Source organism: Drosophila miranda, chromosome XR (genome assembly GCF_003369915.1).
Source record: "Drosophila miranda strain MSH22 chromosome XR, D.miranda_PacBio2.1, whole genome shotgun sequence".
Taxonomy (NCBI): Eukaryota; Metazoa; Arthropoda; class Insecta; order Diptera; family Drosophilidae; genus Drosophila; species Drosophila miranda.
In genome coordinates this window covers 26066447-26090124 of record NC_046674.1, presented here as the reverse complement: position 1 = coordinate 26090124, position 23678 = coordinate 26066447, and the positions used below count along the sequence as shown (strand labels likewise).

Sequence of the window (23678 nt, the reverse complement as noted above, 5' to 3'; positions counted from 1 at the left end):
AATGAATTATTACCAAACAGTAAGTGTGATTGAGACTTCAAACTGTCTTATGTCTACGAAACGCACTGTTCCGCTAACGGTAGCCCACAGATCACAATCGAATTTGATTGAGGCATTGTTGGTTGTTTGTTTTTTGCTTTTCCATTGATTTTTATTTGTATTTTTATTTCTCATAGACGTAGAGCTTTTTGGCGTATCACTAAAATTAAGAACAAAAAAGTTGCCAAAAAAAAACTTGTCCATATATGTATATATGTATGTATGTATATAGTATGCGTGTATTTGTGAACGTGTTTGTGTGTGTTGTATGTATATGATAGAGAGAAGGATATCTGTACAATTATAGTAGAATTTATAGACTTAGAAATAGGTGTATGGCTAGGTGTATTGACTAGAGTTATACTCGAGAGAGCCATGTATTGTGCACTCTCACATTCGAACTAATCTAAAAATTAGACCCTCTTCAAAACTATCCTCGATCCTCGAGTTCCCTCCATCTTCGTGGCTCGGCTCTCCTCCCCAGCGATATGGATGGTTTCAATATGGTTTCATAATGAATATTTACATATACAAATACTGTTGCTCTAAAGAATTAGTTAAGATATTGATTTAGCTTTAGATTTAGGTGTAGGTGCAGGTGTAGTTGGTTTCAGGATAGGCTTAGATCTAGTCCAATGTGATGTGGGGATTCGTGTAGGTGAAGCCATGGAACTGCTTCTGATCCATGGAGGCCAGTATCTCCTTGTCGATGGGTGTGAGCCGAACCCGCTCCCTGGTGAACACTCGATCGAAGTATTGCGTATCCAGGGGATGTTTCTGCGGAAAAATGGAGATTACCAAAAATACGAGTGCATTCATGCATCCATTCAGCCAGGCATTGGGATCACTTACCACTTGGGGCTTGAAGGGAGGCTCGATTTGCCGCTTCTCGAGCAGATTCCAGTCAATGGGCCTAAAGAATATATGATCGGCTATATCACCAGCTGGACTGTACTGTGAACCAATCCTTTTCGCGAAGTCCTTCTCCAGCAACTGCGAAAAAACCAACGAAATTAGATTGGAAAGTCCTCGAAGAAGATAAATGTACTTTACCCCCTTGAGTATGCCCGTGGCCTCGGCGGATATGTAGACGGGGAACCATGGAATTTCGTTGCATATGGACCAGAAGAGCTCGTCCTCGTCGCAGCCACTGAATGGCGATTGGCCGATCAGCATTTCATAGAGCAGCACACCGAACGACCACCAATCCACATTCTGATTGTACTTTTCACCCTATCCGCAAAACAAGAACCAATCGAATTTTATGAATAAATACGAATATGAAATAATCGTATCGAAAAAATACTATAAGGAATGGGGGATATTTTACCTTAATAATTTCGGGCGCCATATAATCGGGTGTGCCGCAAAAACTGTCGGCCGTCTTGTCCAAGTAGATCTGCAGCTTACACATGCCGAAATCGGCAATACGTACATGCCCCTCGTAGTCCAGCAGAACGTTATCCAATTTGAGATCCCTGAATGAGAAATAATTGGCAATGCCATAATCAATATACGATATGTGATGCTAACCTGTAGATAATGCCCTTTTTGTGCAGGAATTTGAGCCCAGAGATTATTTCAGCGCCATAGAATCGTGCTCGCTCCTCGGAGAAGCGTCCACTCTCCTGTATATGGAACATGAGATCACCGCCATTCAGATACTCCATCACGAAGAACAAATGGCTCTGAAAAGCATAAGATCGGATCGGATGATTACTTTTATCAATAGATTAGAGATGAGCGATACAGATAAAGAGAGATTGTGCGCACTGGCACCCAATAGAATGTATCCTCAAAGTCATAAATAATTAAAATACCTTCTAATCGGTGTCAATGCAAGAGACGCCGATGCAAGACGAAAGATGCAGAAGCAGAAGCAAATGCAGATGCAGAGCAGAGCAGAGCAAAAACAGAAACTTATTGAACGCACAGCTGGGACGGACAGGCACCCTGATCTACATGGTGAGCTGACTGACTCTGTCATGTCCGACCGACGTCGTGTGCCCCAATCGATGGTCACACCCAGAGGCAGTAATTTTAGAACGTTTTACCTTTTCTCTGGCTAATTATAGCCGGCACAACCACTCGATCAATTGGTATATCTTTTTATCGGTTATGTGTTTACCTATGAGCGCACTGGGTGACGGTGACCCCGACGGGGGCGTATCTCCTATCGAATGGTGTAAAACAGATGATCCCCACACGGATGCCTAATAGAACAACGACAAACCAAATAACTTGGGTGTGTAACCATATCGCACGGCTTATTCCAAGGATCACTTCAAACTGATGACCCCGATCGGGTTCTAGTTTTGAAAGGAGCAAACCGGACGACCAAGAAAACGGATTCTCTATATGCACAACCGTTTTCTGTTTTTTTAATAGATTATAATTAAGGAACAGATACAGCATTTATTGCTTCTGTGTATCGCTCCAAATATTTATAATGTTTCCCTGACCGCGACCCAACACAGACCTCCGTTAAAACAAATATTTACAGCGAAGGCGAATACGCGCCGGAAGCGAGTGAGCCCGATCAAGGACAACTTACCTCCGTTTGAAAGGTGCAAAACAGATGGCACAGATACGGATGCTTGGTGCCCAAGGCCAAGACTTTGCGTTCGATCAGCGTCGAGTCCACATCGTCATCCTCCAGAACGACGTCCTTTTTCAGACACTTGATGGCATAGTAGTATGTGGTTTCACGCAGCTCAGCCAGCAGAACCTATCCCAATCAATGGAAAATAGATGAATGTCTTGAATAAAGATCGTACATATAGATATTGTAAAATGCGTTGCTTACCTTTCCGAAACTTCCCTTGCCGAGAACGGCGAGAAAGTGGAAATCATCTACCGAATAATTCTTAAATCTAGGTATTACTGTTGCTGGCGCAGTGAAACGTCCGGATTTTTGGAATTGTGAATATGTGTATGATGTTTCTGTGCGATAATAGCGGATATAGCAAAGAGTAGAACAGCATCAAAGTAAAAGTAAAGTAAAAGTTAGTTAAAATCACTTGAAGATACAAATTAGTACAGAAGTTAGAGATTATGTAGTGCTTGGGGGTCATCTCTGATGGTCACTTGAGTGGAACTTATCTTACTATCTATTGTATCGATTGTGAGGTAGTTTATATACTAAAAGGATCACCATACCATCGTGTTCATCACTGGCCTCGATCTTATAGGCTGGATTCAGGCTGGGCGGCGTGCTGGGCGAGTCACGGGTTTCGCGGGCGCCTAATTTATCGAGAGTTCGAGACGAGAATTCAAGGTTTTGATCTTTAATTTTATGGCTTTGAGGTTAACATTGATTGATTTTGCCCACCGATTCGGTGGGAATGTGTGAACTAGATAATTTCATTCAGTAGGGCTTAAATCTGTACCTATCTTAGCTCTGTTTTCATTCTCCCCTCATACTTTATAATCTATCCAATCTATCCAATCTATCCTTCTCTTTTGACCTATCTACCCTCAGTTTTATTCAACTGTTCTAATGGTTTCACAGATTTCGTTTCTTCCGTATGCCTAATTCACTTTTGACTTTTGTCTTTTCTCTTAAGTTATACAAATTTTTCTTCAGTGTCAACCCAAAATATAAGAGTTTAATCTCATCTTAAAGATTTATGGAAATCCTAAGCTATATTTTTATTTTTTAAATGATGCTCCCCCATTGGATGAAAGGATCTTCCACACATTTCCACAGCTCAACTCTGTTTGGGCAAAATCAATGCCACAAAAAAAAGGTTAACCACAAATTTATGAATATTATTTTTTGGTTATTCAATGTCCTTCAGTGTTCTGTGCTTTGCTGAGGTGATTTTACCGTCGTTTACCTCGCTTCACGTAGGTGAGCGCCTCGACGATGAGTTTCTGATTGACGCCGCATAAATTGGCCGTGAGCCGTTCGCATTTCTTGTGGCAATTCACGTCACATTCTGGTTCGCGTGCGTTTCGGATTTGGATCGGGTTGGATATAGTATATGCCCACGCATCCCATGGCATCGCATCGCATTGTATAGTATTGGATCCGAGGAGAGAGTGTTGGGAATTAATTGCATACAAATGGTTATTAAATTTTTGATTTGGGGAGCAGGTGGAGAGGTTTACTCAATGCGATTTATTGGCTGCACGCTTTCTTGTCTCGAGAAATGTTCTTATGCGTAGTACTCCTCCTCATTTAGGAGATCCAACGCATATCCGCCGAATGCCCTATTCCCCATTCCCCATTGCTAATGGTTGAGGTTGTGGGTGGATTGGGAAATCGTGTTTTTTTTTTCACACTAATTAGGGGATTCATTGCACACCCTGCGTATACGTGATATCTGTAGCGGCATCCAGTAGTCAGCACGTATACGCAGTGCGAACGAACTATTTATATAATCTACAATTAAATTGCCTTTCTAGCTCATAACTGTATTGGGCTCATAGTTAAGTCAGCAGATTGCAGAGATTTGTGTACTATATACATAATCACATCCACATATACATATGATTGTGTATCATTCTAGAGAGCGCTTTCATTCGTTAAACAGCAAAGGCAGAGGCAGAGACAGACAAGGGGCAGAGGCAGACAAGAGGTAGAGACAGAGACAGAGGCAGAGGCAGACACAACGATGACCTAAACAATTTGTTTTCATTTGTTGTTTTTCGGCTAAAAGTAAAATGCCAACTTGTCGATTCTTTCTACCTCCCGTTCTCTGGGATCTTCTGGCATCCGATCTCTGGCAAATTCTCGCACAAACATCAAGGAAACGAAGCAACGCAAGCACGGAACAGAACAGAACTGAACCGAACAGTAATCAAAGGCAAAGCATTTCTCTGCAAAAACTTACATAAAGGGAGAATCGAACGAAACATATAGGAAGTTGATTGGTTATCCACTCGGATAAGACCAAATATCGTTCCGTCGTAGATAAATTGCCTCCGATTAACCCAACTTATGGCTAATTTGATAATATTTTCGTCTCGATGAGGAAGTCTGAGAAGCAATTCACAAACGATGCGGCAAGAATGCCGATCTAATACTTTGCAATCAAAGTCCATGCGAATCGTAATTAAATCTCAGAAAATGCAAACTTTGGGAAAACATTTACAAATAAAATACAAGAATAGATGATACAATGGGGATTTAAATGGTTGAGAAAAACAACAAACGTGTATGCAGTAGAATCATCAGAAATAACAGATAAATCTTAAGAACAGGGCAATACAAATCTAAACTACACTCAATAATTCGAAAAACTAAAAAACAAATGGAAACCCTTGGTAGATTCTGTATAACATAAGAATTACTATGAAATTGAATGACGAAGAATTTCTCGAAACGAGAAGAAAATACTCGCAACACGAGAAGCAGAAATACAAATTATTGACATGGTATTTTCTTTGAAACATTTACAAAAAAGTCGTAAAACATCTCACGAAAGAAAAACCACCAGAAAATATAGATTTAACTGCTTGACCAGCGCTTTCTTCGAATCAAAACACACTATAAAATACTAGAAATTTCTTCCAAAAAAAAAACCGAAAATATATAGAAGAGAACAATGGTTAATTCATAATTTCCAAAAAATAAACGGGAACACACATAAATATTCCCTTGTTCATTCAAATTTTGCATAGCAGATCCAATACTACAGAAAAACTTCTACCAAAAACGAAAACAGGAAATTTGTGGCTTTTTTTTGTTCCTCCTACAGGTTTGGGTTCACTGAACGTTTTCCATTGTTCCCATCTAGAACACACCAAAACCCAGGCATGTGACATTTATTTTCCTGGAAGTTCTGCGATCTGCCACTACACGAGAGTACTCCGCCGATCAGAGCATTCGGACAATTGTTTCTAGAGATCGCATAATGCTGAAATGCCGCATTCAGATCTATATATAATGGCTTGTTTATATGTTTTTGCTGTATTTCTTCTTCTACGGCATAGTCCGCATGCCTGAGGTCTCTATCTACATACGAGTCTACGATATCTATATCGTTTGTCTATACGTTTTCCGATGTGTGCGTGAGAGTGCGAGTATTTTGAAAATGAAAGCAAATTTCTGGCATTTTCAATACTTGTACGCCCTGACCCGAAGGCGACACGTGCCGCACTCAAGTGACCATCAGGGGCGGGGGCGAGGTCTGAAAGAAGTGTTTTCCGTCTGGGATCTGGTCGGATCGTTCACGAAGCCCCAAAGGGGGGCTGGGATACCAAGGATCCTTACCTAGCATTTTCTTGGGACTGGAGGGTGCTGTGCCGCCCTCGAAGCCGGAATCATTGCTGCACGTGCTCATCCGTATGATCGATGGCGAGCTGGATGTCGATGTGGATGCCGCACCCACGCTCAGAGTCGCCGCTGAGGTGACTGTACTGCTGCTGCCCCCAGCAGCGGCAGCCGGTGTCGTTCCATCGGCCTCGTCCGTTCTTCTCTTGCTGGTGGCCGCCGCTTCGGACTCCACGGAGCTGGCGCTGCTGCTGGAGGAGCTGCACTCCTCGCTCTCGTCATCACTGTCCTCGTCGAGGGAGCCGGCGGTGGCCTCGCTGCCCTCCTCGCTGCTCTCGTCGTCTGTGTTCTCGTCGGAGTAGACGATCTTTTCGCGCTTCCACAGGGGCCGTGGCGTGGCCACCAGTGGGTACCGGGGCGCCTCCTCCTTCACATAGCACTTGTTGGTCGTATCGATTTTGACCTTCTTGTGGGGATCGAAACGGGGCGGCGCTGCAGCGGCCCCTTTCGCCTTCTGCTTCTTCTTCTCCTTGCGCTGCTTCTTCTTCATGCTGGCGCTCAGATTCGCACAACCGGCCGCGCTGGAGTAATCGTCCGAACTGTCGTCGTCGCTATTCTCCGCAGACGATGGTATATAGTCCTCGAGCTCGGCATCAACGTCTCGCAGACACTGTGCCAAATTCGATACTGTTGCAAACTTTGATAAATTATTGCCGACGCCTTCGCCGCAGCTGTTGGCGTTGCCGTTGCCGTCGCCGCTTCGGTCATCGCCGATGTTGGTGTCGATGCCGATGCCGATCTCGATCCCGATCCCAGCGACTGCGGCTGCAACATCAACACTGGCCACAGATCGCTCTATTGTTATCGCTGTTGCTGTTGCTGCAACGGCAGTGGCAGTGGCAGCAGGAGCAATTGTTGTAGGCGTTGGCGTTGGCGTTGGCGTTGTCGTTGCAGCGACTGCCGCCAGCGATGACGCATTTGTGGCCACCAATTTCGCCTGTGGTTGTTGTTGCTGCTGCTGTTGCTGTTGCTGTTGCTGCTTCCCTGGCGATGTTTTGGCCGCCTTTGTGGGGGCCAGCGTTATAAATTGATCGGCATTGATTGGGGTCACATTGCTCTCAGCTGTTGATGTTGCTGCTGCAGTTGCAGTTGCAGTGGCTGTTGCAGCTGCAGTAGTTGGTGTGGCTGCCTTCTTTTTTACCGCATTATTTGTTTTACCGGCACTTTTTGGCTTTGTCGCTTTCGGTGATGGGACCTTTGACTTGCCCGTTGGCTCAACAGTTTCCGCCAATTTCGGTTTGATTTCCGTTGGCTGCCTCAATGTTGTTGTTGCGGCAGCTCCTTCTGCTGGTTGTTGCAGTGGCTGCTGCTGCAGGTGCTGTTCCTTGTGCGTTGTTTTATTTAATTTCGTGGCAGCCACTACCACTGGCACTGCGACGACGCCGCCGACGGCGGCGACGGCTGTTGTTGCCTGTTGTTGTTCAGGTGACTTGGCCGATTGCCCGCTATTTATTTTTGGCCCTCCCGTCGCTGGTGCTGTTGCTGTTGCTGTTGCAGATTTTGCCACAGCATTTGTCGTTGTCATGACAACTGGGATGCCCGTCTGTGCAGCGTTGCCAGATGCCAGCACCTTTGTCTTTGGCGATGTTGGTTTTCCTGTTGCTTTTGTCGTTGTTGTTGGTTCTGATGTTGGTGTTGGTGTTGGTGTTGCTGTTGTTGGTGCTGGTGTTGGCGATTCTGGTGTTGTTGGCGTCTTGGTTGCTGACACAGCTGTTGATGGTATCTTTTCTGTTGCAGTTTTTGGTAATTTCACCTTTGATGTTGTCGTTGTAGTTGAATTCTTGGGTGAAATCGTTGGTGAAGCCTTCGTGGTTTTTGGTGTTGATTTTTTGTCTTCCGTAGGTGTTGCAGTAATTTTTGGTGAATCTATGGGTGGTGTTGTTGTAGCTGCTGTTGATTTTTTTGTTGGTGAATCTTTCGTTGGGTAATCTATTGTTGATTTCTGTATTGCTAAATCTGCTTTTGGCGTAGTTGTTAGTTTTGCTTTTGTTGCATCTATCGTTGTTGACGAATTTGCGGATTTTTTCGTTGGTAAATCTTTTGTTGGTGTAGCTGTTGGTGTAGCCACTGGTGAGTCTCTTGGCTTTGCAACGATTGTCAATTTGGGTAGAACCGTTGTTGGCGAATCTTTTGTCAATGCTGGTGTTAATTTGATTAGATCTGTTGTTGTAGTAATTGTTGTTGTCTTTGGTGAAGTCTTTTTAGTTTCTGCACTTGATCGTCTTTCTCCTCCTGTTGAATCAGTTGCTGGGGAAACTTTTGGTGGGCTTTTGGCTCTTGCCAGAGTGGTTTTGACTCCGCCTATTTGTGCTGTTGCTGCTGTAATCTTTGGTGAAGTTGGTGTAGTCGTCTTAGCAGCTGTTATAGAAGCCGTATTCTCTCCTGTTGTCTTGAGCTCAATAAGAAGTTCGGACTTGAGCTTAGGTGTCGTTGGTGTAGTCCTTGACTGTAGCTGCTCTTCCACTTCGCCACTCTCTTCCTGGACCTTCTCCTGCCGCTCTGTAATCGCCTTCTTCCGATTGGTCATGTAGAGCGTCTCCCGTGATCCGATCTGCGACCAGAAATCATCACCGCTCTCCGACTTCTGTATGGCCTTCCGGATGGGCTTGGGCGTGGCCACACCTTCAATTTTGGTCTCCGGCGGCTGTGCCTGCTGAATTGCCGCCTCATTGAAGGTGAAGATCTGAGCAACACTCACGTGCTGCTGTGGCTGGTGCGGCACCTGCGACTGCACCTGTGGTGGTGCGGACTTCGGTTTCTTCAGTGGCGATGTTTTTGCCGGCTTGGGAGCGGATTTCATGAAGCCCTCGGGCAGCGCACCTTCCTCCTCCACCGCTGGCTGGGTCTCTGCCGACTTGGGTACTGTCTTTTTCTTGGGCAGCTTGAATATCTTGTGTATCTGGGTATGCTCCTCCACCTCCACGTTGACCGTGAACTTGGGCTTAGGACTGGGACTGGGCGTGGAGCTGGATGCGGAGGTGGAGGTGGAAAAGGAGCTGCTTGACTGCAGCGGCATCAACGTGCCGGTGTCCTCGTTCAGCTCCAGGACACTGGGCATGTGCTCCAGCTGGACCGTGGTCGGTGCATTCTGCACCTCAACAATGGCCGTGATCTTGTGGCGCTGCTTCTTGCTCTTCTTGCGCTGTTTGGAGCTGCGCCGATGTCCGCTGGAGGACTCGTCGGCCGTGGTGCTGTCGTGGCTGGATCGTCGCTCCAGGTTAATCAACTGGAAGCTGCCGGAGCTGGACTTCTGCAGCTTGTTGAGTATTTCCTGCTCTTGCTCCTGGATGATGGAGGCGCGCCGTCGCAGTTCTCCGGCATTCAGATCGTCATCGATCTTGTCCGAGGAGATGTCCTCGCAGATATCGTGGAAGGTCGGGCACTGGACAAGGCTCAGACGACGGATTGTCTCATGCATCTCCTCCATCTCCTCCTGTTCGCTCTCCTCCTTTTCTTTGTCACTCTCTTGTGTCAACTTTGTGTTTGTCTTCACCTCCAGAGCCAGGCTCTCCCGGCCACTCTGTGGCAGTGGCTGGGCCACCTCCTGGACCCGTAGCTGTCTGGCCCTTGACTGAGGCTGCTGCTCCGCCAGCTCCTTGTCGTCGTGGATGAAGAACCGCTCCCGTAGAAGCTCCCCGGGCGACTTCTTGTTGCTGACTGCAGGAAAGGCGGCCAGGTCTTCGGCCAGCTTCTGGCGCCAACTAAGACTCGGCTCGGTGGCCGGCGGCAAGTCCCGAAACTGGTGCTCCAGTGCAGGTGCCGGCCTCTGTTCCTCCTTGGCCGCGAGACTCTTTTCGGCTGGGGCTTCCGAGCGGTCCTTGCTCTTTCTACGGATGGTGGAGAGCCGTACCACGGCCCGATTGCGTCTGATAGTGGATCGACGCGGCTGTCTATTGTCTGGGACGGACTCCTGGCCCTCCACAGCCGCTGGTGGAGTCACCTCCCTCTGTGCCAGCTCCACCTGCACCTGCACCTTGACCTGCTCGGCCCTCTCTTTTTCCTTATCCTTGGATGGTTCCTTCCCCCTGTCCCTTTCCTCCCTCTCAGTGCTGCGGCTCGGGGCCAGAGGTCTCCGATACCGGGCCGAACTTACATCGATGTCCGCCGTGTTGATGGCGATCGGACGTGGCGGTATATAGCGACTGCTGCTGCTGTTGGCGGAGCTGTGGCTATAGCTGTGTGAGGGGCTCGGGCTCGACACATACTTGGGCGACTGTATCCGGGTGAGGGGCATTAAGCTGCTGTGGCCGGCATGCCGTCCCACCAGTCCCGAGCTCTCCGTGATGGTCGTCAGCTTCGGTTGGTAGCGCGATCCCAGGCTGTGCAGGGAGCTGGCGCTGCTGCTGCCGCCCGTGTAGCTGCTGGGCGATCGCGGTGATGACGGCGACAGCGGCACCATATAGCTGGCCGGATACGAGCGATTGTAGTTGGACGTGTAACTGGATCCGGCTCCCGATCCGACGCCGCTCAGCCCCAGTCCTGAGCTGTAGTACGGGGAGTACAGCTGGCTGCTGCCGCCGCTGTAGTAGTAGTTGGTGGAGTCCGAGTACAGAGGCATCTTGCGGCAGGCAACGAAACAACAATTTAAACAAAAAAGACCACTCTAACACACAGGAAAAACTTCAAAAACTATCTCCGATCTCCGATTTCTTTTGTTTGGTTTATTTTCGTGGCTTTTCCGCTGTGGTTTTTTCTGCTGTTTGAATATTTCGTTTTTATCGGGTGCGAATTGTTCTTTCAATATTGTTTTCCACCTAATTACACACTGAAGATATCTATTCCTAAATGGCAAATTGCGTTTCAGAACTCTGGGAGTCCCTTGGCCTGTTCTGGGACTCTTCTAAGTATTATGTCTGCCACAGAGCCACACACAGCTGTGAAACCATGTGGAACTGTATGGTTAATGTTTGCCTATTTCTCCGAGTTGCTATAAAAATAAACCGATTCGTTTCGCTTCGATTCGATTCGATTGCCCATTGATCTTGTTAATTCATGTTTCAGACCAAAAGAACTCAATTTGTCTTGGGGCTATGTCAATAACTCAATTTGATTGCTATTTTGGCCACAATTTAGTCGGATTTTACACTTGCTTGGGCAATATTACGAGCATACACGTACGATATTTGTATCTAGAAATAGAACGATTCTCCCATAAATTCGTGGGCACTTCAGTTGATTCTTTCACAGGTTAACGCTTGCTTAAATTATATATGTATATATTTCTGTCTTTCGGCTCTCCCTTGTGCTGGTGCTGTCTGTCTTTCCGTCTCTCTGTTTGTCTTTTTCGATGCTCTTGTCGTTTAATTATACAATTTTTAGAAATTTCAAAACTGCTGTCATAATGTGCCAGCATTTGGCAATACCGAGCACCATCAGTGCTGCCGCGGGGCAGCACATTAATTATAGCGTAATTGGCCCAAAGATTTAATTCCCAGTGATTGAGCAGCCAGCCAGACAGCCAGCCAGCCAACCAGAGATTCAAGCCGAAACGAAATGGTCAAATGATTCTAAAACAAAGAAAATTTTTAATCATTTAATTGAACTTGTAAATGGTAATTGTTAAGCAGGTGATTCAGCAAATGCTTTACTATTGGATGGATTGGATGGATCCACTCGAATGTACGAGGAAATTCGCACTGGTGCTGAAAGGTCCAGCAATACACGAAATAGTGGCTTTAGGTTGAGTAAATTTTAAACTTAAATATTGAAAATTTGAATTAAATGAATTTGGCATTCAAAATTGCTGCACAAAATCAGAAATGGCTCGAATGGTAACCCATAAAAGATCAATTATATTGCAACTATTTGACCATAAAATAGCTGAAGGTCAAGGGAAATTGAACACGCAATCGAATTCGAATTAGCATTAGCATCGATAGATTCTTCAATAATCAACCCATTCGAATGGCGATTTCAATATCTGTTCGTGGTGTTCTTCCTGATCTAATGTATATTATTGGCTTTGCCCCGCATGTGCCATATAGAAATAGATAAATGTGTGTATATATTCCGATGTAGTAGATAAATTTCTCGGCATGACGTAAGCGCTCACGAATCGTCTGCCTGCGATTTTCCTGCGATTTCTGTCCACGCATAAATTTCTTTCAATTTGGTTCCGTTCTAATCTTTTGTCTTGTATTTTTTTGTCGTATTTTTTATTGTCATTGTTCGCGGCGGACACGTTGTTTCCAAGCACTTTCTCACGATTTTCGGATTGGATTAGATGGAAGATGTACCGCACCGTACCCCGTACAGTCCCCTTTATCGTACCGCACCGCACTGCACTGCACTGAGACCACACTGATCGTACGAGATCGCTCGGGGGGGATATCCGCAGAGGGTACCCCCCACAGAACCAACCAGAAAAAAAGATGAGATGAGGACCACCTGACCACCACCTCGACGAGCCGAACGCATTAACGGAAACTACTGAAATGTGAAGAGCATCGCAAAATATCTTGAAGCGCCTCGCCGGAGTCGATTCCTGATCTCGCACACACACACCACACACACACTTAGAGAAACGGTCACACTCGAACACACAGCAGCACAGCAGCACAGCACAGCACAAACGGGCACACTCACACCCCAATCCCATTTCGAAGTCCATGTCTCTGCGGTCTGCTGTCTGTGTGTGAGAGAGACTCTGTCGGAGGCTAACTTCGCCGATGATGACAGACAGAGGCAGCATCAGAAGCAGCATCATCTGAGGTGTGTGGTGTGTCTATATGGGTGTTGAGGCATAGTCAGAGGCACAGGCCCAGATCATCGTCTTCTTCGGCAGCTATATCTCTGCTGCTCTCCCCGCACACACACACCGCACACCGCACACCACACATCACACACCACCAGTGACCGTGTGCCTGCCAATTTCGAAATATGCCCCTCAACGGCACAAACACACAGCCATAAATTATACACGAAGGCGAGCATTTTCGAATTTCGAAAAACATCAAAATTATTTTTGAGTTTTGTTTTGATAGAAATTTTTGTTCCCAGTTTTTGCACAGCGAAAGTAAAAGCGAAAGAGCACAGAGCCTCCTAGACGAGAGAGAGAGAGAGAGCGAGAGTAAGGAGAGCCGCAGAGAGCTCAATGCGGGAGACGCCAAAGAGATCTTAATGTGGGAGAACAGAGCAGTAAGCCCCCAAGGGGGGAGAAGCTGTCAGAAATCGTGTGAATAATTAGCTAAAACATATGTAAATATGTATTCAACGCGTTGATCCTCCCCACTAAATGTGTTGACTGATGATTGGAGCTGTCGGACGTTGCCGGCACAATAGGAAGTACGAAATCCACCATAGATCTTTGTCCAGCTACATTCACGGCCGGCAAGAAATTATGCCCCCAGTGCGCGAGTAGTACTATCCTTTTTGATGGGCGTTAAGCGATCCAAGTACATCATCAACCGATCATCAATCTACTTGTTTATGGCACCTGCTGTGAAGATGTTTTGCTAAATTTGTCCATCCCCCAACAAGAGCAAAATAGACCAAAACGTAAAACAAGTAAGAACGATTTCGAACGATGAGTACTCCGACTATGAGATACCCCCTAAAGATTATAGTTATCTGCTCTACATACATATGTTTGAACATTTTGAAAGTTTTATGCAGAAATCAGCAATTAGCAATTATTTACGTATCCATTGTTTATTAATCATATAATATCTTAGGCTAAGTAAATTATTATCAATTGATAATACTAAAGAATAAGATCGGCAGTAGATGGATGGATAGGCCATGAGGCCAGGATATCTGTACTTTACGGGGTTGTTGCCTGTTGCATAGATCTACCCTTACATCAGACGATTACGAAGTATGACAAATGCCAGAAATGCCGCACGTAGGATGGCGGCGATGTTCGACCAATGCTGATGCTAATGGTGACGCTTTTTGGTTCCGCAAAATACACTCACAGTCGTGGGGCGACGCGAGTGCCGACATGGGGAGACGGTACATCATGGGTGACAGTGGGAAAGCGCCAAGCCACTAGAAATAGAACTGCAACATGTACCGCAAGTATTTATTCTGCGAGTGCTCTGTCTGTTTGTTGCTGTTGCCGTTGCCGTTGCCGTTGCCGTCCCAGCACTTAATCTTTGCGATTTATAGTCGCAAAAGTGGGAAGAGGCAGCGAGCTGGCTTGGGGATATTTTTATGGGATATTTTTGCGCCTGCATTCCTGTCATGTCGGACGCTGCACTCGCCGTGCCCAGAACTCTGAAGAACATTTGTTTGCATCGCTTGCCAGGGTATGCCACTGGGGCATGCACTAGATGCCATAACGTTTGTTGAAGAGCCCTGCGGCCAGGGCATCCCAGACTGGCTAGGATGGTTCCAGGCCTCAGAGTCGTCGCTCTGCAGTAGATGGGCTCCGGATTCCCAACTGGGATTCGGTACAGCAGACTCTATTCCATTAGCATAATGGTTAATTACAGGGCATCCCAGTTGTCGGTCTTTTCGTGGTACGAGTAGTTTCTCGCTCTTGCATTCCTCCTGTCACTGTTATTTCTGTGTTGTTCGCTTCGCCATGTTTCTTTTTTGGGCTTCCTCTGTGTTGGCAAAGTCGCAATAAATTGATTTCTAATGCAGTCCGCCTATCTGTCCGTTCATCTGCTATATAAAGCGTTCTCAGATTAATTGGGTTTTGGGCGTTACGATCATTTCCGCCTCGATCACGCACAGCAAGTGAAAGTCTCTACAAAAAGCGGCGAAAAAGTTGCAATTACTCGTATCCGTACATTGTGCGAGTATTTATACATTGCGCTAATTTCGGTTGATATATGTATGTGCATACATATGTACATGCATAAATATGTGTGTATATTACTCGTCGTGCCACACACTAAAATAATTGTTTTCATAGATATATTCTTGGCTCTCTCTCTTGCCTTCTTGCAATTCCAAATACAAACGGCTTCCGTTTGCTCGATAAACAAGGCTGACTGTTTGTAGCATCCCTTCTCAAAATTGTCGAAATTGGTTTGGCTTTCAGCTCGAATTGGTCACAACAGGAAGACATTCGCTGACACATTTAAGGTGTTTTGTGCCCGGGAGTACAATTTATTCAATTTATAAATACACTCGTAAAGTGGGCCGCATTAATTAATTGCCAACGAAGGTAGTCCATAAACGAAATGTGAAAATACCACGTACATCTGTACACATTATACAAGTATACTCGTCTTATTCTGGAGCAATACATTTTTTACGAGTGTATAAAGATTTCCGCGCTGAGGAAAAGCGGTGCATTACTATGCCAAATTGATATTGCAAATAGTTTTGGAATAAACGATAAGGGTCCTTGTTTTAATGAAGGTTTAAACATTGCTTTCGGGGTCAAGAGCATAAATATACCATTCTCAGCTTAGATCGGTTCTTATATATTTCTTAATGTTGAATTCTTCTTAATTATGTCCATAAATGCTCTTTTTGACATATCAAAATAGTCTGCCCCAGGATAGTTATTGAACGAGAATCGCACCACGTTCGCGCTTCTCAAGCACAGGAGCAGAATAAATCCTCGAGCTCAACATAGGGTTAAGAAGGAAAGATAATATTCGACGCGCAAGAAGAAAGGCATGAAGGATGATTTGTATTGAGCAGCGTTTCAATACGATTGCTCAATTGAACACGCCTCGTATCCTTTCGTTCTTATAAATCAAAAAGAGAAACAGACTAAGCTAGGCTTAGCGATAGAGAAGGATCGAGGATACGGCTTTCCAATATCACTAAGGAAGAACAGAGGCGAGAACGGACGAAGATCACACTGGAGCGGAAACGAAAAATTGTGTGTTTCCGTGTCGGCAAAGCAAAAAGTATTCTATACCCACAAGTATCGCAAAATTAAATTTATTTGAAAGGTTCCTCTTTTCTTATCGGTGCAAGCACAATGTGCGCCGTAGCAGGGTACAGCTAGTATATTATAAATGTATTTATATTCGAGGAAAATCTTCATAGCGATTCAGATAATTATTTCCGATTTGATGATTTTCTAACGAGTATTTTTCAATGTAGATAAGCGTATTAGTTTTACAGGACATATCTGTTGTTCTCAAATGTAGTTAGGTATTTCCCATTATCGACCCACTGAATCCCAGTAATTCGAAAGCTTTCTTTTCTGACCGTTACGTTTCAGTGAAAGTCAGCGAATGCTTTAAGCACTAACCGATGGAATGTTCGCCGAAAGCTCCCAAGAATACTTCTCGCACAGATGGCGCCACCCGGTAAAAGCTCGAGCAACCAATAAATCGCAAAAGGATTGAGTAAAATGTAAATATTTATATAAAATAAGATACTCGACATATGTATGTATAAAATTTGTACATAGAATCAGAGAATCTGGAGGGGATGCGGTTGGCATTCGTATGGACTCACCCTCGCACTTGAGACCCTGGATGAAGAAGCCGCCCATCAGTGAACCGCAGTGGTCGCAAAATGTTGGCGACATGAATGTGTGCGGCTTGAACCGATGCGGCATATCGATCTTGAAGCGTTCGCGTAGCAGCTAGATGGTGGAAAGAAGGAGAAGGAGAGCTCTAATTAGGCCTGCGGATTCTAGTGGCATGGGTGGACCTACAATAGTGCTGGCTGAGGTGAAGACGGAACCAGAGCACTTGCCCAACAGCTTCTCATGGCACTTCTTGTGGACGACCGTCTGGCAGACTGCGGATAGGAGAGAATTTACTTAACTTGCCGAAGGACAATGCTGGAATGGCACTCACTGATGCACTGATATCCCTGCTTGCCAAAGCCCCAAAGGAACAGATTGCAGAATGCACAAAAGGTGGGCTGACGAAAGAATTTTGCCACGAATCGATGGCCATTGATATCATGGGTTCTGTAAAGATATAAAATAATGAGTTGGTTTATAGGGGATCTATGGGATCGTAATGAAGCTCACTTCTGATGCTTGATGGCTCCACGCCGATTGGTGATGCTCCTTGGTCGCGTCCGTCTGTCCACGTAGACGGCACCACCTGTGACCCCGCCGGCGGCAACGGCACAGCCACCGGCTCCAGCACTGCCACAGCCACTGGTGCCGCTGTCCCGATCCCTGTCCCGGTGATAGCCCTCCTCCTTGGAGTGCTGGCGTGGTAGCTCGAAGGAATGCTGCTTGCCATGGTGATCTCTGTCCCTATCCCTGTCTCTGTCCCTGTCCCGATCGCGTCGTGCCCCACCTGTGGCACTGCTGCCACTCATCCCACTGCCGGCTCCACTGCTGCTGGTCGAGCTCAGCTTAAAGCGGGTCTGAAGAGGAGACAAGGGAAGAGATATGGAGTTAGTTTGAGTGAAATAAGGCTCATTAGTAAATTTCTATGGCAGTTCCCATTTCGGGGTGACCATCAGGCGGAATGAAAGATATACATATGGATCGAATTGCTCTTACAAGCAGTATTGCCCGTGGCACCGGGAGACAATCTCTACGACACTTGTCCCCCAAGCCTTGACTTTTCTCACCTCATGATTTTGGAGTCCCTGATGTCGCGAGGATCCCCCAGAGCTGCGTGGTCGCTGGCTGCTCGTGTTGGTTGTCTTCTGCTTGCGCACCTGGGCGCGTGTGAACATCATCTTGTGGGCTTCCAATACCCATCCACATCCACATTCGAAATGCTCCCGATTTTTTGTGGCGTACAGGTACAGGTGAAGGTGGAGGTGTGGTGTGGTTTGTGCTCTCTTATATGTTCGTTCGGGTTTATGGCGAGTACAAGGCGTTTTTCCTATATTTATATTAAACAAACAGCTCGCCTTCTCTTTTCAGTCAGCTGTATTTTATATCTTGTTCTTGTTGCTGCCGTTGCTGTTTCTGTGCTGGCATCTTTGCCAGTTTAAAGCCTTGTTGATGGATATCTGAAACAAAAACACGAAAACAACATCGAATATCAAAAGAATATACAATTTTGCACAAATTTTGTTGAATTCGGCGCACTGGATCATGCCTTGGGGCCGGCATGGCTACCGCTCAAGCGGAGCAATCGAATATAACTAACTATTTATATACATACAGCAGCGGACAGTAAAATGTGGACACTCCTCTTAACTAACTTTAAGCCGCTGGTGCGTATTTAAAGTCTTAAAAGTCAGTCGGGAAACAGATAACATTATTTTTGGAATTAGTAAGTCTTCTTTAAACAATTCTATGAAGAGCAGCTCCCCTCCCCAGAAAGTAAAAGGAAGGCCAGCCCAAAGAACCATAAGACGCTTGAGCATCGAAAATCAGTTCAAAATGGCATACAATATTAGCAGGAAGTTGGCTCAGTCAGTAGGTATCGATACTAGCTTCAGAAAAGGCGCCAATGGTCCAAAGTAAACAAAACTTGCACTGTAAATGACTAGAGAAACGTTTTTAGTAGTTATAATGGATCCACTGGTTGGTTGGGACAGTATAACGACTGATCGCGGGAAAGTCGGAGTACGCTATAAAAGTTAGGGCCTAACACCAACGGTGTGGCAAGGGGATAGCAGGATGGTTTGGGGATATCTGGCACTAATTGACGGATGGGTAAACGCAGTCACGTCCAAAACTATTTCAGAGGAGCAATTTCCCCATACTGACGCTGTCATTTTCTAGGACGATTCTGTTCCTTGCCATCGTGTAGGATTGGTCAGGAATATTTTGTTGAACTTATTTATTGTATTGTGAATTAATTTATTTAAGAAGTTTGATTTGTATATTGTGTATGTATAAGTATCTCATGTCCAAACTCCCCCGAGTTTTCTCTGCCTTCTCAATATGGATCTCCAACCTCAAGAGAATTGTGTCACGTTTGCACACGTAAAAAAAAATAGGATGGGGGAGACACTCAAGCAATTAATGCGTAATCTAGGTTCTATTTATTTATTTTTTGAATCCCGATTTGTAATGGTTATGTACTCATTTTGATTATCATTTGATGAACTTTTATTTAAAACAGCGGGAATGTAGTGCTGCTCTTGACGCAGCTCTACGCTTATACCCGAAACTCAGTCAGTATATGTAAATACATATGTAGTCGTAGGATTCATGTAACCTGAACAATATTTTTAATATGTACATATGTGCCTGAATTGGTATCGGAAGGACGAATTGATTCGCTTGGCAACGCGATCTCTCCATTTTGCTGGCACTTGTCATGAGAGATGGAAAAAAAATAGAGGGAAGGAGAGGAACCACAACCCCTAGTTTTGTTCTTATGTTAATTATTGCACACCGTTTATCCTCTCTCAACCTATTAAATTATTTGATTCGAGTTTAAACTATTTGATTTCTTTCCATTTTTTACATACTGTTTTGTATTCCGTTTTATCTGTCCCTCTCTCTCTCTACCTACGGCAACACCAACAGTTATGTCGCGCTTCCCTCGGCCATAGGGCCACACTGCACGAGGAAAAGTGTTTGTGTGTGAGAGAGAGAGAAAATGAGTAAGCGCGTGGAAGGGAGCGTAGCCCTTGCAATTTTATTTGTTCCTTCTGGCTATAATAATGATCTGATAATTTATTATATATGGTCATTTATATAATGTGGATGAGTAATTAAGCGTACTTTTATGGTGCTTTAATAGTCTCTGAGATCCAGGCATTCATCAAGAAGGACGGACGGACAGACAGATAGACATAGCTATATCGACTCAGCTATTGATGCTGATTAGGAATATGTATACTTTATGGTGTCGGAAAGGCTTCCTTTTGGGTGTTACACACATCCAAATCCACCACTAAGCGCTTCGAGTACCTGGCCTAAAAATGGGGTTTTTCCACTCTATCAAAGTTATCTTCTCATTTTGTAAAAATCACACAATGTTTTGTATTATTACTGGGATTTGTATGACACAAGTGAGAGCCAGCTCAAATTACCCTCTGGGTTTTTTCTTCCTGCTTGAATTTTTTTGTTTATTAACTCATTTTGTTTAAGTTCATTATTGCTTGCGGAATGCGAATGTGATGCGAGGGGTTTCTCTTGAAGAGGTCTCTAGTTTCGAGTTTAGCTCAAAGTTTTGTTTAAATTTTATTCATAATTTGAAATTCGCTTGAGTCCAGTCTCATACTGATGCATGTGAAAAAAAAACTTTTTAAGGTGGGTTTAGAAGCTTAATGGTTCAAAATACATTTAAACTTTTTCTAAGCGGGTGTTAATTTCCTATTTCCTTTCCCGGAAAACTTTCAGATAATTGATGGATGTTTAATCTTTAATCTTTTGTGACTTTCTCACAAAACATTGGCTTTTTTGTGGGATTTTTGACAATAGGATAGAATTTTCATAGAAGTTCTAAAAGTACCGAATTAAATCTTAGTTTTTCCTTAGTTTTTTTTTCTTTCTACTCTGCTCTCTTGCCGTTTAATATTTTTTGCCTAGCGTAGATTTATATCTGCATACTTGGAATTAAATGACAGCTAATGGAATACGAGCATGTCTCTCATTTTATCTTTCTTTCAAAACGGTTAGATGTCATTTTTCCTGATGTTTTTCCCTTTTCCTGGGTTTTTTCATTTGTTTGGATTTGATTCGATATTTCTGTGGGTTTTTCTGGGAAGTTGATTGTAGAGTCCAATAACAGAATCATTATCGGTTCGAGTGTTTTTACAGTTTCTCGTAAACACACACAAAATGCTGATTGCTGAATGCTGTGCAGGGAATCCACTGGCAAACGTTTAAAAATATGAATTTGGCTCTTGCTGGTATTGCCTTTGACGCGCCACCAAAAATAAGTTCTTGATTCATTTAAAAATTTTCTGTGAATGCTTCGAATACCCCCTTATCCCAGCCTCAGCCCCAGCCCCAGGCCCGTCCTCGTGCCCGTCCCTGTCCGCGTCTCCGCATTGCTTCTCCTTCCATGCCCGATTGTTGTTGTTAATGTTATTAAAAATAGAAATTAAGTGGCAAATTGTGCGAGATTGCGTGCCAATTGATTGCCGGATATGATCCAAACACCAACACGATGTGCCAAAAGAACAGCCAACCCCTACAAAAAACAAAAGCAAAAAAGCCCGCGAGCCCGGCCTTGGCTTGGGGTTGAGGTTCGACGATGCCTCAGTTCTTAAGTTCCAAAGCCGTAACCAGATCTTTTGTGTTTAATTGCAGCTCAAGTTTGTTCTGAACAACGGATGGATGGATAACTAATTTTGATTGATACACATTGAAAACTTATGCCATTTTTCGACCAGAAGACTAAGTTTATTGCACTTGTTCCTGCACGTATTAACGTGGATAAATTATTCAACCTATTCTTGCTCTTTTTATCGATTATGATTATCGGTTTTGATTAGATATTAGATATTATTTGATATTGTTAGATGACCTTCAAACTCGAACTCCACTTCAACTAATCCCAACTTATATATCGATGAAGGCTCCTTCCTTTTGGAGTGCACATTGTATTATTTATATTTAGACTTATAATATTGTATAACATTGTTGTAGGAACATACATACATACATACATATGTTCTTGACTTTAGCTTATTCAGAAAAGATATAAAAGCCTTGAATTGATCATTCATCAGAAGTCTTCCCCATAAATGCGTAAACAGTTTGAGAGCAGGAAAGCATAAATTATCAATGAGAAATCGAACCCATCAATCAAGAACGGATCATAGATTTTTTCAGAAAAATCTCCATTCAAATGCTGATCATGCTCTTTTTCAGGTTCCTTTTTTTGTCTGTAATCAGTGCCTGGTGTGATGGAGTGTTGGAATTTGAATACGAATACAAATATCGCAACTCACGTGGTCTTTTTCCTTAATCAACTGATATCCAACCGATCCGAAGATCCATTTTTCAGCTTTTTGGTTGCTTCCACTGCTGCTGGTTCATGGGTACTTGCCGAGTGTGCCATCAGAAATGACACGTAGTTTACATGAAGCGTTTTGATCCCCCGATTTCAAGTTCACCGATTTATCACTGATTGATTTGAGGCGTCAAAGGAGAGCCCGGACTTTTAGCACGTGTCCCGCTATTCGAACAACAACAAGCACACACACACACCCACACCCACCACACACACACAGAGAAAAACACAGTAATGTAAGGTGAATTGGTAAATAAGAAACAATTGTGTCGATGGGGAGGAAGGGTCGAGTGAGGAGGAGCGGTGGAGGAGAGGGGAGGGGGAGGGGGCATTGGTAGAAAATGGGAAATTGGATGGTGAATTTTTCGGATTTCGTGTGCTGCGCCCATTATATTGGATACTGGACCACTGGACCACTGGACTGGGGGTCTCTTCTATAAACACATTCCGCATTGGTACACACAATAATAAATATTTCGTAGTGAAATGCTTTTGTTTTAATGCCCCGAAAAACACAGCGAAAATTGACTGTATGATTGTGCGGTCTCTTTCTCTTTCTTTTTCTTTTTCCTTTTCTTTTTTTTCATCTTTATTTCGTTCTTTCCCTATCTCTGGATTTTACTATATAGATGTCCATACATATATATATATATATATATATATATATGTCTATATATCTTAGAATATATGTATGTACATACATATATATGCCAGAAGTGACGTCATATTGTCCATGCAAAAGTCAGCCCCCAGCCAGGTGGACAGGTATTGGGACATCTTTTCATTTCATATACCATCTCCACTCTTGGGGATCGCTCATACACTTTTACTTGAAGAAGCCTTCTTACACTTTTGTGTACACTTTCATGACACGCACTTTCACTTGAGTGCAATACGTATACGCCACGTTGCAGCATTCGGTTTGTTATGCTATTGTGCTGCCCCACGGACACCACACACGAAGTCGCGAAGTCGCGACAACAAATGTGTATATATACTTTCGTGCGGATCGACCACGAACGAGAAGGCAGACAACGAAATCAACGGGAAATATATATAGATATATGTATAAGAAACACACGAAAAGAGACAACGTGGAACAATGCGAACAAGCGGAAAATATAGAAGGATTTGAAGTGAATATCTTTTCAGCCGAGCCGAGTATCTGCCATATAGAACAGAATAGAAGCCAACGTGAATTCTTCCGCTCCGTTTGCCCGCTGCGTTCGCACGGGATCACACAGCATCCGTATCTGAAAGTGATATACCAAAGCTCCATCTCAGCCCCGTTCCTGTATTTGTATCTGTGTCTGTGTCTGTATCTGTATCTGCACCTGCATCTGTGTCTGTATCCGTGCACAGAGATATCTTTGGAGAGACAGCGAGAGAGCGGAACGCACTTGGCTCTCGTTTCCGTAATTTTTTGTTTTCGACGCCTTCATATCTGTTGATGTGGATGTGGATGCTGCTCTTCCAAATAGAACATACTCGCACATTCGATTATATGTACGGGTGTTTGTATGTTTTTTCTTTATATGCAGGGCTTGCCATCATGTACTGTATTCCATATTATTTTCTTGATAGTTGTGCCTATATTG

General features: G+C 44.3%; 1 protein-coding gene across 7 annotated transcripts; it reads right to left on the bottom strand.

Moving 5' to 3' along the window:
- Positions 1-125: 125 nt before the first annotated feature.
- Positions 126-23303, bottom strand: LOC108153242 (putative protein kinase C delta type homolog). 7 transcript variants are annotated; one of them, XM_017283083.2, is made up of 16 exons: positions 22929-23303; positions 22019-22245; positions 17777-18166; positions 17220-17566; positions 17041-17156; positions 16896-16981; positions 16694-16823; positions 3879-3980; positions 3199-3282; positions 2846-2982; positions 2594-2767; positions 1573-1727; positions 1370-1517; positions 1093-1272; positions 892-1032; positions 667-816 (listed from the first exon to the last, which is right to left on the bottom strand). In XM_017283083.2, the coding sequence occupies exons 3-16, from the start codon at positions 17885-17887 to the stop codon at positions 667-669; spliced, it is 2061 nt and encodes a 686-aa protein (XP_017138572.1). In that variant the 5' UTR covers positions 17888-18166; positions 22019-22245; positions 22929-23303. The 7 variants fall into 7 exon arrangements, 6 of the variants coding, with proteins under 6 accessions (XP_033242930.1, XP_033242931.1, XP_017138570.1 ...); XM_017283084.2 differs by lacking the exon at positions 22019-22245 and having other exon boundaries at positions 22782-23303; XM_017283085.2 differs by lacking the exon at positions 22019-22245.
- Between the last annotated feature and the right edge of the window lie 375 nt (positions 23304-23678).

Bases quoted from the DNA above. Each gene is read 5' to 3' on its own strand.
- LOC108153242 (XM_033387039.1), bottom strand. From the start codon at position 10,877: ATGCCTCTGTACTCGGACTCCACCAACTACTACTACAGCGGCGGCAGC. The intron at 2,768-2,845 runs GTAAGCAACGCA...TGATTGGGATAG, and splicing joins GCAAGGGAAGTTTCGGAAAG to GTTCTGCTGGCTGAGCTGCG. The intron at 1,728-2,593 runs GTAAGTTGTCCT...TATGCTTTTCAG, and splicing joins TTTGCACCTTTCAAACGGAG to AGCCATTTGTTCTTCGTGAT.